Source organism: Aquarana catesbeiana, linkage group LG02, assembly GCF_042186555.1.
Source record: "Aquarana catesbeiana isolate 2022-GZ linkage group LG02, ASM4218655v1, whole genome shotgun sequence".
In the NCBI taxonomy this organism is placed as follows: Eukaryota; Metazoa; Chordata; class Amphibia; order Anura; family Ranidae; genus Aquarana; species Aquarana catesbeiana.
Window position 1 is genome coordinate 693,169,106 of NC_133325.1, and position 15,510 is coordinate 693,184,615.

Genomic DNA, 15,510 nt, shown 5'->3' on the forward strand with positions numbered 1-15,510 from the left:
CCAGGATCCAGTACTTTTTGGTATTAAGGCCATAAAGTTTTACTGGAGGTGGTGCTATTACAGGTTCAGGATTGTGGGTTTCCCCGAGGATCCCCAGCTCCTGAAGGTTTAACAGAACCCACCGTAAAGGGTGAAGATTGGGTCTGTTGGTTTACCACAGAAAACCCTGCGGCGGAAAAGCTAAGTGGAGTTTTCTAAGAGATTTTTTAAATTTTTCTTATGAATATCTCCTTTAATTTAGTAAATGTTGTCATGCCTATGTGTCACCACTGGGGGCTGTATAGAGCACTTACCGTCTCATGCTTCTCAGAGAGCTCACGATGTGTCCAGGAAACGGCAGTTTTCTCTTCCTCCGACAGGCAGCAGACCTTCGGTAAGTCTGGGGGGGTTTTACCTCCCCACCAGACGCCCCCCTTTGCTGTTTCTTCTTCCCAACTTTTTGGGGAGAGAGTGCTTCAAGAAAAAAAAAAATGGTGTGAACGGCACGCCACTTGGCTGCTTCCAGGCCCCCCCATCGCCATTACTGCCTCTCTCCCTGCTGATCCCATGGGATTGGAGCCCGCACTCGTGCGGAAAAAACTTTTTTGAAAAAGAGGAAGGACCGTAGACGTCGGGGGGGGGCTTAGCGCTGCGTTGGCGTCTCCCAACGCCCAGCGCGGGAAGTTGTGTTTTTAAAGGCACCATTGTTGTTGTTGCAATCTGCGGAGGGACACAAGAGCAAAGGTGGCATGTAAGAGGTTTTGGTAACACAGGCATTCCTTTTGACACATTTACTACTGCATCAGGTTGAGCATTAATAGCAGCAGCAGAGCTGGACTATTGCTCCAGCAGTGGATGCATTCCTTCTGGTAGTACCTCTGCTTTGTGCATCGGGCTATGGTCGGAAGGGGGGTTAAAAACACCTCAGAAAAGGGGCTCTAGAAGAACTATAGTCACACGGGAGCCTAGAACCATCTCAAAAAAGATGGCATCCACCCCTGAGAGTAATATGGCTGGTCAGAGTGCGCCATCAGGAGGGGCAAGTGTTGCAGCTGCTCTTAACACTTCAGCCCCTGTGTATATTACGAAGGGGGTTTTTTCTTCAACCGTTTTAAGTTTGGAGCAAAAAATTGATGCTTTAATCGCGTCTCAGAGTGGGACTAAGCGTAACAGGCCCCAGTCCATTGCTCAGGATCCTCATGCTGAGGAACAAGGGGCAAGAGATGACAAATTTCTCTCAAAGGACCAGGAAGAGGCTGATGTCTCCTCTTCTGAAGAACCTAATACGGAAGGATCAGGTTCGCAGGAAAGGTTGTTGGTAAAGTCTCTCACTGAATTGGTCTGCTCCATATTTTTACTGCCAGTAACGCAGTTAGTTGATGAGGCCACTTCTGGTATGGGTTCACTAAAGCCTCCCCAATCTGTTCATGCTTTTCCTATCCATTCATGGCTAAAAAAGCTTATGTATTCTGAGTGGGAGCAGCCAAATAAACAGTTTTTTCCCTCCGAAAAAGTTTTCAATACTTTATCCTATGGAGGAAGAGTTCTATAAGGAATGGGAGATTCCAGCAATTGATGCTGCTGTATCCTCTGTAAACAAAAATCTGACTTGTCCAGTAGACAATGCTCATATGCTAAAGGATCCAACAGATAAGAAGTTGGAATTCCTTTTTAAAAAACTATATTTCGCTCGCAGGTTCAGTTGTTCAGCCTGCGCTGGCAGCGATCGGAGTATCTCAGTCCTTAAAGGACCAGTTTATAGAGGTACTCTAGGTTATTCCTGATCAGCAGGCCCAGGATTTGGCCGGGTTATCAGATATCGTTGTATTTTATAGTAGACGCTATGAAAGATTCTATTTTCCAGGCCTCACGGCTCACGCTAGGGCTGGTACATGTGCGTAGAATCTTATGGTTGAAAAATTGGTCAGCCGAAGCGCCATGCAAAAAGCTCTTGGCCAGTTTCCCATTTCATGGTGAACGATTATTTGGAGACTATCTGGTATATCCAAAGAATTTCTAATGGGAAAAGTTCCCTTTTACCAGTTAAGAAGAAGTTTAAGCATTTTTCTTTTAAACGTGCTTCTTCTCCAGTGCCTAGGCCATCAGCCTCCAGGCAGTCACGACGGCCTCCACCGTCAGGTTCAAGAGGTAAACCCCAGGTTCAGTCCCAGGGCCAAAAGAGGACCTGGGGGAGAAAACCCACAAAACAAAATACTAAAGCCTCCTTATGAAGGGGCGCCCCTGCTCGCTCAAGTGGGGGGAAGGCTTCTACAGTTTTCAAGGGTCTGGCAGGAACAATGTCAAACCAGATGGGTGGCTTCCTCAATTTCTCTAGGTTACAAACTAGAGTTCCGGAAGTTCCTGTCTCCTCGTTTTCTCAGGTCAAGCGTTCCCAGAGATCCAGTGAAAAAGAAGTCTCTCTTTCTAGCTTTGGGTCATCTCTTGTCTCAAAGAGTGATATTGGTGGTCCCCTTGGAAGAGCAAGGATTAGGGTTTTATTCAAACTTTTTCACGGTTCCAAAACCAACCGGGAATGTCAGACCCATTTTTGATTTTGAAGATCTAAATCAGTTTTTGAATATCCGTTCTTTTCGCATGGAGTCAATCCGATCAGTAGTCTCCATCCTACAAGGGGGAGATATTCTGGCGTCAATCGACATCAAGGATGCTTATCTCCATGTTCTGATTTTCCCCATTCACCAGAAATTTCTACGCTTCAAGGTAGAGAATCTTCGTTTTCAGTGTGTAGCTCTGCCGTTCGGTCTAGCTACTGCACCTCGAGTATTTACAAAGGTCCTGGATCCTCCTTTAGCCAGGCTAAAGGGCTCAAGGTATGACGATACTAGCCTACTTGGATGATCTACTCTTGATAGATCAGTCGGTAGCCCACTTAAACCAAAGTTTGGTCAGCTACCTGGACTACCTAGGTTGGATTCTCAACCTAGAGAAATCCTCCTTAAAACCATGAAGGAGATTGCAGTACTTGGGGCTGATCATAGATACAGTTCAGAAGAAGGTATTTTTGCCCCAGGAAAGGATCAGTTCCATAAAGGATCTTATTCAGTTGGTCAAGACAAAGAAGAATCCTTCTATTCGACTTTGCATGAAATTATTGGGAAAGATGGTGGCTTCTTTTGAGGCCGTTCCTTATGCGCAGTTTCCAGTTTCATTCAAGACTGCTGCTAAACAGTATCCTGTCAACTTGGAACAAGAAGGTTCAAGCTCTGGACTTCCCAATGCGTTTATCCCCCGCATTGCGTCAGAGCTTCAGTTGGGGGTCGATATCCAAGAATCTTCAAAAAGGAAAATTCTTTCTACCAGTTACCTGGAAGGTGGTAACAGATGCCAGCCTTCTGGGCCGGGAGGAGCAGTCCTGGAAGAAGCGTCTGTCCAAAGGAAATGGTCCAAATCAGAGATGACCTTGCCCATCAATATTCTAGAGATTCGGGGAGTACGCCTGGCCCTAGAGGCCTGGACGCTCAGACTACGGAGTTGTCCTGTCAGGATCCAATCCGACAATGCCACAGCAGTGGCCTATATCAATCACCAAGGGGGAACGAGAAGTCGTGCGACCCAGAGAGAGGTGAATCATATTTTATCTTGAGCAGAAAACAACATTTCTTGCCTATTGGCAGAGAATTGGCAGGTGGACTACTTGAGTCACCAACAATTGTTCCCAGGAGAATGGTCCCATCACCCCGGCATCTTCCTGTCAATATGTCAAAGATGGGGAGTTCTGGACGTGGATCTGTTTGCGTCCAGGTTCAACAACAAGATCGAAAACTTTGTGTCAAGGACAAGGGATCCGATGGCATACAGAAGAGATGCCTTGGTTTTTCCATGGGATCATTTTTCACTGATCTATGCATTCCCTCCTGTTCTGCTGCTTCCGCACCTTCTTCGCAGGATCAAGCAAGAAGGGAAGGAAATGATTCTTGTGGCCCAGGAGATCTTGGTTTGCCGAGATCGTAAAGATGGCGGTAGGGGACCCTTGGACCATGCCACTGTGGCCAGACCTTCCCTCGCAGGGTCCGGTATCCTACCTTACAAACGCTAAATTTAATGGTTTGGCTATTGAGACCCACATTCTCAAAGACCATGGGCTGTCAGCTTCAGTAGTTTCTACTTTGGTTAATGCTAGGAAGCTGGCCTCCAGAGTCATATATTATAGAGTCTGGAAGGCATATGTTTCCTGGTGTGAATCCAGGGGTTGGCACCCCAGGAAATATGTCATAAGAAGGATCCTTTAATACCTACAGATGGGATTAGAAATTAAGCTGACCTTGAGTACTATCAAAGGCCAGGTGTCGGCCTTATCAGTGTTGTTTCAGCGACCACTTGCTTCACACGCTCTGGTTCGTAACTTTATTTAGGGGGTAACGCGGATTAATTCTCCAGTTAGGTTACCCCTGAACTCTTGGGACTTAAATTTTAGTCCTGTCGGCATTACAAAAACAGCCTCTTGAGCCAACACGAGATATTCCCTTGGTCCTCTTGACCAGGAAAATAATTTTCTTGGTTGCCATATCTTCTGCAAGAAGAGTATTGGAGTGCACTTTTTGTCTCAGGGTTTGCCAGTGTCCATCACCTGAAGATGGCCTATAACCCACATAGTAACTACTATGGCTCTGTGCCCCATGATGTACTTCAAAGAAAAGGATTTTACAGGAAAGCTGTTATAAAAAATCCTATTTTTATAGCTGCTGACTTTTTTAATAAACACAAAAATGACTGGAACTCCGCTTTAAGACAGGCACTGCAAAGCAGACATCTTCTTGCTAGCTGCACGTTTTAGGTGGTCAGGCACCAAAGGTAGGGCATCCTGTCTGGCATTGCAGCTTGTGTTACAGGGCACCTGGGAAGATGGGACAAAGTACTACTTTGTCCCATCATGAAGTCAACAGTGTAGACAAAAGCGACAATTTTGATGTTTTTTTGTGATGAGGTCAGATGTAGGGGTTCCTTCTTTTGGCTGTACCATGCAGGCTATGTTTCTTTATCGTACATCATGGGACACGGAGCACCATAGTAATCACTATGTGGGGTATATAGGCACCTTCAGGTGACACTGGTACAACCAATACAGAAAGTTCACTCCCTATATAACCCCTCCTACCAGGAGTACCTCAGTTTTTTTGCCAGTGTCTAAGAGTCTATTCACCAGGCGTCCCACCTTGCGCTTGTGCTAGTACACATGCATAGGATCCTGTGGTTAAAAAGTTGGTCAGCTGAAGCACCATGCAAAAGGCTCCTGACTGGTTTTCCTTTTCATGGGGGATCGGCTATTTGGGGATGATTTGGATAAATACATCCAAATGATTTCTAGTGAGAAAAGTACTCTTTTGCCAGTCAAAAGAAAGTATAAACGCCCTTCATTTAAGCGGACTCTTTCTCCTGCGCCAGGGGCATCCGCCTCTAGGCAGTGGCGACGGCCTCTGCCATCAGACTCTAGAAGAAAGCCTCAGGGCCAGGCCCAGGCACAAAAATGAAGTCCTGGGGCAGAAACCTGCAAAGCAGAATTCCAAAGCCTCATCATGCAGGGGCGCGCCCCCCTTGCCAGAGTGGTGGGGGGAAGACTTCTGCAATACTCAGAAGTCTGGCAAGAGGAAATTCAGGACAGATTGGTCATCTCCACGGTGTCCCTAGTGTACAAACTAGAATTTTGGGAGTTTCCACCGTCTCGTTTTCTGAGGTCAAACGTTCCCAAAGATCCAGGGAAAAGGCAATCTCTGTTCCGGGCACTAGACAGATTACTGGCTCAAGGTGTGATCATACCAAATCCCCATAGAAGAGCAAGGTTTGGGGTTTTATTCAAACCTCTTTATGGTACCAAAACCAAATGGAGATGTCAGACCCATTCTAGATCTAAAGAATCTAAATCAGTTCCTGAAGATCTGCTCCTTTCGAATGGAATCGATCAGGTCAGTGGTGTCTATCCTATTAGGAGGAGAACCTCTGGCGTCTATTGACATCAGGGATGCATATCTGCATGTCCCTATATTTCCTGCTCACCAAAGGTTTCTTTGGTTCGAAGTAGAACAGCAGCATTTCCAGTCTTTAGCCTTGCCCTTCGGGCTGGCTACAGCACCCCGGGTGTTTACAAAAGTCCTAGCCCCACCTCTAGCCAGGTTAAGGGCACAGGGCATAACAGTCTTGGCGTACCTAGACAATCTTTTACTAATAGACCAGTCGGTGGCTCGTTTGGAGCAAAGCGTGCGCATTACAACTAGTTACCTGGAAAGTCTGGGTTGGATTCTCAACCTAGAGAAGTCTTCCTTAAAACCGCTAAAAAGGCTGGAGTACTTGGGTCTGATCATAGACACAGCCCAGAAAAGGGTGATCAACTCCATAAGAGCTGGTGCGGATGGTCAGGTCAAAAGGAGATCCCTCCATTCGCCTTTGCATGAGGTTGTTAGGAAAGATGGTGGCTTCATTCGAAGCTGTTCCCTATGCCCAGTTCCATTCAAGACTGTTGCAAAACAGTATCCTGTCTGCTTGTAACAAAACGATTCAAGCTTTAGACTTGCCAATGTGGCTACCCCCAATGGTGTCCCAAAGCCTCAGTTGGTGGTTACTAACCCAGAATCTGCTTGAAAGGAAGATCCTTCAGACCAGTTAACTGGAAAAATGGTAAGACAGATGCCAGCCTTTCAGGCTGGGGAGCAGTACTAGAAAAGACAACTGTCCAGGGACAGTGGTCAAGAACCAAAAGAGCCTTGCCCATCAACATCCTAGAGATTCGGGCAGTGCGTCTGGCTCTAAAGGCCTGGACTTTCAGGTTACGGGATTTTCCTGTCAAGTTCAATCACCAAGGGGGCACCAAGAGTCTTGCAGCGCAGGTAGAGGTGAACTATATTCTAACTTGGGCAGAAAGAAATGTTCCGTGCCTATCGGCAGTCTTCATTCCGGGAGTAGAGAATTGGCAGGTGGACTACTTGAGTCGCCAGCAGTTATTCCCGGGGGAATGGTCCCTTCACTCCAACATCTTTTGGGCTGTTTGCTCCGGACGCAGATCTTCTGGCGTCCAGATTCAACATGAAGTTTGTCAACTTTGTGTCCAGGACAAGGGATCCACTCGCATGCGGAACAGATGCGTTGGTGACCCCGTGGGATCAGTTGTCACTGATCTATGCATTTCTCCCTATTCAGTTACTGCCACAACTTCTTTGCAAGATCAAGCTGGAAAGAAAGCCGGTAATTCTGGTAGCACCAGCATGGCCCAGAAGGTCATGGTATGCAGAAATCGTAAAGATGGCGGTGGAGGATCCATGGTCCCTTCCACTACGGCCAGACCTACTCTCACAGGGGCCGAAATTCCATCCTACCTTACGAACGCTAAATTTAATGGCTTGGCTATTGAATCCCACATTCTGAAGAAACGTGGACTTTCCGGGTCAGTTATCTCTACTTTGATTAATGCAAGGAAGCCAGCTTCCAGAACTATATATTATAGAGTCTGGAGGGCTTATGTTTCCTGGTGTGAATCCAAGGGTTGGCACCCTCGGATATGTATCATAGGCAGAATTCTTGCCTTTCTACAATTAGGGGTAGAGATGAAGTTTGCCTTGAGTACTATTAAAGGCCAAGTTTCTTATTTCAAAGACTGCTTGCTACACATTCTTTAGTCCGGGGTTTTATGCAAGGGGTGATGCGGATTAATCCGCCAGTTAAATCACCTTTAAGCTCTTGGGACTTGAACTTAGTTTTGTCAGTGTTACAAAAACAGCCATTTGAACCAATAGAGCATATTCCCTTAGTCCTTCTGACAAGGAAGCTAGTGTTCTTGGTTGCTATATCCTCAGCAAGGAGGGTTTTGAAATTGGCTGCTCGCTTTTGTAAAGAGCCATACTTGATTATTTATGAGGACAGAGTGGTGTTGCGCCCTCGTCCAGATTTTTTGCCAAAAGTGGTCTCAGGTTTCCACCTGAACCAAGATATTATCCTGCCATTTTTTTTCCCCAAAACCATGTTCCAGGGAAGAGAAGTCACTACATTGTCTCGATGTGGTGAGAGCAGTCAAAGTCTATCTAAAGACGACTACTCAGATTAGGAAGACTGATTTCTTATTTATTCTGCCAGAGGGTCCTAAGATAGGACAGGCAGCATCGAAATCCACTGTCGCTAAGTGGATTTGGCAGGTTAACATTCAGACTTATGATTTAAGGGGTAAGATTCCACCCTTTCAAGTCAAAGTGCACTCTACCAGGTCGGTTAGTGCTTCTTGGGCAGTGTGTCACCAGTCCTCCATGGCTCAGATCTGTAAGGTTGCAACCTGGTCTTCAGTACATACATTCACCAAATTTTATCAGGTGGATGTAAGGAGGCATGAGGATATCGCCTTTGGGCGCAGTGTGCTGCAGGCAGCAGTACAAGTCCTCAAGTCTGGGCGTGCCCTACGGGTTGCCTCTCCCTTCCCTCAAATAGCATTGCTATGGGACATCCCACATAGTGATTACTATGGTGCACTGTGTCCAGTGATGTACAATAAAGAAAATAGGATTTTTATAACAGCTTACCTGTAAAATCCTTTTCTTGGAGTACATCATGGGACACATGGGGTTTAAGTATATATTGCTTCAAAAACTGAGGTACTCCTGATAGGAGGAGGGGTTATATAGGGAGTGAACTTCCTGTATTGGGTATACCAGTGTCCATCACCTGAAGGTGCTTTTATACCCCACAAAGTGATTACTATGGTGCTCTGTGTCCCATGATGTACTGCAAGAAAAGGATTTTACAGGTAAGCTGTTATAAAAATCCTATTGTTTGCAAGCTGTGTTGTACAGTAACAACTGCTGCTGTGACAGATAAGTTTATAGAGGTCCTGTGCAGAGAATCTGCATTTTGATTTTTACATACTGGACAATGATTAACTTCTGTTTTGGGCATTCCAAATAGAAATCACAGCAAGAAACATTAAAATATCCCCTACTTTTTTTTTTTTTTCTTTTTTTTTCAGATGCTCACTGTGTAAATAAATTCAAACACAACAACATAAGACATTCAAGGAACAGAGAATTAAACTCCTGAATTGTTTTCACATTACTTGATTAAGGCCTAATAAGCTGTTTAGGCAGTTTAAACTTGTTGTAATAAGCATTTTAAACTGTTGAAACCAGTGACTGAAATAGAAAGGTGCCCAAATGTTCTCACATGCCACATGTGCAGTTTTCCATTTTGCAGTCTGTGAAGTTCAGTAAATGACAGTGTTGCATGAAATGTAAATGTTTGGCATTTGTGCATGAGACATTATAGAAACAAGTTTGTGTACCTTTGTGCATATTCTAAAATTCTTACTTGGTTTGATTCCTCTTTTTTTCTAGATTGAAGAAGAGATGCTGGCTCTTCAGAATGAGAGAACCGAGCGAATACGAAGCCTCCTTGAACGTCAAGCTCGTGAAATAGAAGCATTTGACTCTGAAAGCATGAGACTAGGCTTTAGCAACATGATACTTTCCAATCTCTCCCCCGAGGCGTTCAGCCACAGCTACCCGGGAGCTTCTGGCTGGTCCCACAATCCCACTGGAGGCCCTGGACCTCATTGGGGTCACCCCATGGGAGGCCCACCACAAGCCTGGGGCCACCCAATGCAAGGTGGGCCCCAACCATGGGGTCATCCCTCCGGGTCTGTGCAAGGTGTCCCTCGTGGTAGTACAATGGGGGTCCGCAACAGCCCCCAGGCTCTGAGGCGGACAGCTTCTGGGGGACGGACAGAGCAGGGAATGAGCAGGAGCACAAGTGTTACTTCACAGATATCCAATGGTTCACACATGTCTTATACATAACTGCAAGAAGAACTTAATGGCCATTTCTTTTGACCATTCAACATAAACTGCCTACAGATGTCCTCACAGCAGCTTCCTCAATGGTACTGAGCAGCTGCAAAAATAAGGCTTCCTACACATGCTGTATTTTAATCAGTTTGTACAGGGTTTGATGTATGTGTGTATCTAGTGTATGATTGCATTGGCTGCTGGGTTTATAATACAGATAAGTGAGAGGGAGAAAGTAAAGTATGTGGTTTTGTGTTGAAGGTGGCTATAGTTTGAAAGTGGTTGGTGAAGCTGCATTACTCGTACAAAGCAAGACACATAGGTTTATATTTGGAAAGTGTATCCATACCGTGGGCACTTGGTACATTCCCTGGCTCTAAATGTCCATCACTACACTCCTTTAGGGCATTGTCTTTTCTAACTCTCATGAAGTCATTAAGGTTGTTTTTTTTTTTTTTTCTGTTGTGTGAGTGGTTAACCCATTTGGGTTTTTAGTAACCTGTTATCTTATTACAAAGGTCATAACCATCACTGAATAGGTTCAAATATTTCTTGCTTATCAAACTACGTTATCTGCAGTTAGGCCAAAAATGTTCTAATCAGGTTCTATTGTTAGAAGAATGTGCTGGTTAACAGGGATTTTCAAAGTATTCTGCATTAACCGTGCATGTTAATGTGGTTAAGGCAAACCAGCACTACCTTCTTACTTGGATATCTTTTCATGCGAAAACTGTGCACTTTTGTGTCTATTCAAGGCTACCACAGAATATTGGCAATCAGTGTGTGCCACGTGTCAAACTAAATGGCTGAGTAATCTGCGGATTTTAGTTGCAGCTTTTTGTTGCATTCTGATGTACCTGGCTGGAGCGCAGCGATGAATAATCTTTTTCGGGCTTTATCGGCGTGCTTAATATGAGGAATATATTTCAGCATTGTTTGCAGACAGCATTTGTGCTATTGTAGTGGTTTATTTTATGGATGTCATGCTTTCTGTATGCGAGAACTTCCCAGCAGGTACAAGAGACTAGCGGTAAAGCTTTGTTTAATGCCACTTTTAGTTTTTTTTTTTTTTTTTTCTAGTTTTGAATTTACATATCTTGATCTTGCCACAAACAGCCATCCATTTTGTTCTCTGGTTGCCATTGCACTGGTAGGTGTGCTGCTAAGGGGCATTCCTGTTACAGTCAGCAGCTGTCAAATTACCTATATTCTTGTATTTGTTAGTACTTTGAGTACTTTCAGCACAAGACATGAGTGATGTCATGCCACATGTTCAGCTGTATGTGAGCCAAGTATGTTTTTACATTTGAGAATTGTGCTATTTTAGTTCAATGCTTTCTTAATTCTTTAGGTGCTATTGTTAGTGCCAATAGCAGGAAGTCGAATCCTGCTGAACTTGGGGACAGATCTGAAATTGTGCAGGCGGGTCAGATATGGAAAGCATGGGATGCCAGAATGCGTGTTCTGGGTATGTTCCGAGGACTTAGAAAATAGAAATATGCATTATGTGTTCCCTTGTGCATTTGCACTAATGCTTGAAGGGTTAAAGTGGTCCACCAATTGTAAAAACTGTGGATTTGCGGCAAGGGCTATTTTTAATTTGGGTCCTGAGGTCCTATGTCATCTCAGTCCACAATAGCTGTTCGTATCCATGGGGTTTGGCTGTACCACTTATAGTCCTGCTTTAGCAATTCAGTTAGAACAAATCTTCCTCTATACAAGCAGCATTACATATTAAAACAAAACAAAGTGTTTGAGTAAGTCAATATTTTTCCATTTGGGAGAATATTGGGGTAATTAAGGTTCAGAACGTATCGTTCTATTGATATTAGTATGCTGCTTTTTTCTTAATTTTATACTCACTACATTAAGCAAACTGGCTGTGTCATACACATTAGCTACCTGATCATTGTTAATATTTTTGGGAGGCATTAGTAAAACAATAGAGCATTTTATTTCAATGAACGTTTAAACAACAAATGTTTATCTTGCACACACATCCTGTATTGGATTTCCCTTTTCACTACAGTATAAAACCCATTTTCAGCTGGGAGCAGTTTGATTTGCAAGCTTTTATTTTTTTGTTTTGTTTTTCTTGAGCGAGCATCTGTTAATTATTTCAGCTTGTGATCAAATACTTTTTTTCATGGCATATTAATTGCTTTGTTTTTTGAAGTTGCTGGTTCACTTTTTCCAGCGCTACGTAAGTGTATAAATATATATATATATATATATATATATATATATATATATATATATATATATATATATATATATATATATATATATTTTTTTTTTTTTTTTTAATTAGGTTTTTCATGGCTTATGTGAAAATTTTAAATTTATGACACTGGTCCTTTTAAAGGAAGGGTGAAATGTTTTGTCCCAATCCAAATCTATCTGCCACATTGCCAGAGAATCAAAATAGACCTCTAGTTAGGCCAGCTATAGACAGTTCAAATCTGGGGCCAGTTCAGCAGGAACCGGCTGAGATGGGTACCGCATATGGGCAGGCTGAATGTATCAAGTTGACCAATCAACTTGGGTACAACCAGCCTGCCAGATTTTACCTGCTGTTATCGCTAGCACATACTATAGCCACTAACAATCACTGACTTCTCCTGGCGGGGATGGCTCTCCCCACTGGGCGAATACAATGTCTTGGCAGGAGGGATTCTCCTGTCAGCATTGTCTGTGTTTATGGGGAATTGTGCAAATTTCTTTCCCGCAACCCATGGTTCAGGAAAGAAATTCGCACAGTCTATGGCCTGCCTTATTTCTTTAAAAAGGGGCTCCACCTTTAAAGTATCTTCATATGTCAGAATTAGATTTTTCAACAACTAAAAGTGCTTACGTTTGTACTTCAACCCTTAACCTCTGCTTTAGTAAATGTTTGTACACCGTTTGCTCAATATGATGGCATGTTTTTGGCTTTTTACCTTTATTTCAGACCTGAGCAAATATCTAACCCTTAGTAATGATTTGCCTGATGTTGTACCAACACGGTAATTGGGGAGCTGATAGCCATAATTTATTCATGGGGGGGGGGGTTCTGAAAAGTAAACTGAACAGTGAATAGAATGCTTTGGATGTGTGTAGGTGCTTTTCAGGGCCCATTCACAGAAACCCGGTTCAGTGCGTTGCATTAAATGTGCGTGTTGATGCATATTGCATGAGGGCAGCCCGTTAATTTAATTGGGCTGCCCAGCACTTTACAACGTTCAAAAAATTGTGCATGCAGCAAAGAGGCACTACAGTATACAGCTGCTTTCATGCCATAATGGATCTGTCTTGTATATCCATCTGCACAGAAAAATCATGATAAATATTAGATTTACATCTTAGGATATATGTCCTTACCCAAGTTTATAAATTGACTATTTGCTTAAAGTGGGCTTAGTGTATGAATAACTTTTAATGCACTAGGAGAGAACAGGAGCCACCAGCACTCCAGAAGTTAAAGAAGCTCTCTTCTTGACAAAATAAACCTGCCAGATAAAGGAATGATGTGAGATTTCAAAACATCATTTATTCATGTACAAAGCCAACAGAATCTTAGCATCGTTTATAGGACTGGTGCTTTCTCTACTGTGCTATCCCTGTTTGCCACCTGGACACCCACGAGTTTGTGAAAAACAGTTCAGGATTATATTTACTGCAGGGTGGATATTCTGGCATAGCGCCACACTGATGAAAGAAATCGGAAGTTTAATTCCCCTTACAATAAAGCTGATTTAATAAAGGAGTAGTTCACACATTATCCCGGTGGTTTTTGCATATGCTGAATCATTTTTATTGAAGTCTAAAAAAAAACATAAACTTCCCCTGACCCTGATATTTTGTTAGAAGTGAACATAGACCATGGTAAAAATGACTCCTTTAATAAATCCTAAGGTCTATACTTGGCAGACTGGCAAAACTTTTAAATGGATCAGAATAAGGCAAACTGTAAAATGCTAGAGCCCATAATAACCAGTCACAAAGCATCCTTTACTTATTTTACTGAAATCTGATAGATTGCTATGGGTTACTGCACTTTACACCATATCTGTTGCATATTGTACTAATACACTGGGCTACAGTTTTCTTTTTATCTGAAGCTGGCCATAGATGATTTTTTTTTTTTTTCTGTTTGTGAATAGAAAACAAAAACTGTTTCCTCTGTCCACACAAACGAGGTGAATGGAGAAATTCAACCTCCCCCTTTTCTCTCTGCTTGGGACATTGTATTCTGACAGCAGGATCCGGCGCTGTCAGAACAATACACCGTGATCGGCGGCTGTAGCAGGTTTTCCAATGTGTACGTTCGACAGAAGTTGATGGAACAATCAACTTTTGGTGAACAGAAAGGGCCCAAACATTGCTTGACTATTGGCTGTTCCCTGCTGAACTGGCCAGATTTCGATCCATCTATGGCCAGCCTAATTTAGAATGTTTGAACGGGTTCCCAGTTCTGATTTGGCCATCCCTAAATTTAGGGTGCCAGTAGATGTAAAGTGGCAAAAAAAAATATGTGAATCCCTTGGATTTAACTGTTTTTTGCAATAGTTTGCCATACAATGTGAGCTGATCCTCATCTAAGTCACAACAATAGACAAACCCAATGTACCTAAACTGAAAGCACACGAACAATTCGAATTTCTCATGTCTTTATTGAACACGCTCATTAAACTTTCACAATGCTGGAGGAAAAAGTAAGTGAACACATGGAGTTTATAGCTGGTGGAACCTCCTTTTGGCAGCAATGACTTCAAGCGCTTTCAATAGTTCTGGACCAGACTTGCAGGAGGAATTTTCGAGCATTCATCTTTACAAAACTGCTTCAGCTCAGACACATTTATACAATGTCTGTGTCGATGGTTCTCCTGAGGTCATTCCACAGCATCTTTATGGGGTTAAGGTCTGAGCCACTCCAAAAGGTGCATTTTCTTTTTCTGAGGCCGGTTTGTGGTGGATTTACTTTAATGCTTAGAGTCATTATCCTGATGCATCACCCAACATCTACTAAGTTTCAGCTGGCAGACAGTCACCCTGACAATCCTGTAGAATATTTTGGTGAACTTGGGAATTCATTTCCCCCTCGATGATGGCAAGGGGTGTGGTGTAGGCCTTGAGACAGTGAAGCAAGCCCAAATCATAACGTTCCCTCCACCATACTTCACTGTTGGGATTATGTTTTGATGTTGGTAAGCTGTGCCCTTTTTGCGCTGTGTGTCTTCAGAGTGCTGTTTTTTGGGAGGTATGGTTCACATCAGCTGATGCTTCTTATGAACAGCAATCTTACATTTTCTGTGTCGTTTATCAATCAAAATGGCTCTAAACCACACATCCAAACTCCTTTCAATAAGTGGACTCCAAGTGTGCAAACTACTGACTCCATACTACAGACTCCAGACTACATACTTAGTCTATGGATTCACTTACTTTTTCTTCACCCTGTAAAAGTTAATGGGTGTGTTCAATAAAAATATGAGACATTAGAATTGTGTTATCAGCTTAAGTACATTGTTATTGTGACATAGATGAGGCTTAGATCACGTTATGGCAAATTACTGCAGAAAAAACATTCATTTCAAGTGGTTTACATACTTTTTTTAGCCACTGTATACACTGGGTAACTAATAATTTCAGTATCTTCATCAATTGCATATTTGGCCCATGATATCAACGCTTTAGTGCACAGTATGGCTTGTACATATACAGCCACTCTGGTAAAGTTCAGTTTAACATACCAACCTAAAGACCTTATAGACTGCAT

General features: G+C 43.1%; 2 protein-coding genes across 2 annotated transcripts in view; one reads left to right on the forward strand and one right to left on the reverse strand.

The window, feature by feature from the left end:
• TAOK1 (TAO kinase 1) overlaps positions 1-11,979 on the forward strand; it is a 190,372-nt gene extending 178,393 nt beyond the window's left edge. The window contains exon 21 of the mRNA XM_073616827.1: positions 9,303-11,979. Within this exon, the coding sequence (XP_073472928.1) occupies positions 9,303-9,764 (462 nt within the window). The 3' untranslated portion in view covers positions 9,765-11,979. The remainder of the gene's footprint in view (positions 1-9,302) is intronic.
• Positions 11,980-12,802: 823 nt separating this feature from the next.
• The window catches only part of ABHD15 (abhydrolase domain containing 15), a 73,286-nt gene continuing 70,578 nt past the window's right edge, over positions 12,803-15,510 (reverse strand). The window contains exon 3 of the mRNA XM_073616828.1: positions 12,803-15,188. Coding sequence (XP_073472929.1) covers positions 15,173-15,188 — 16 coding nt within the window. The 3' untranslated portion in view covers positions 12,803-15,172. The remainder of the gene's footprint in view (positions 15,189-15,510) is intronic.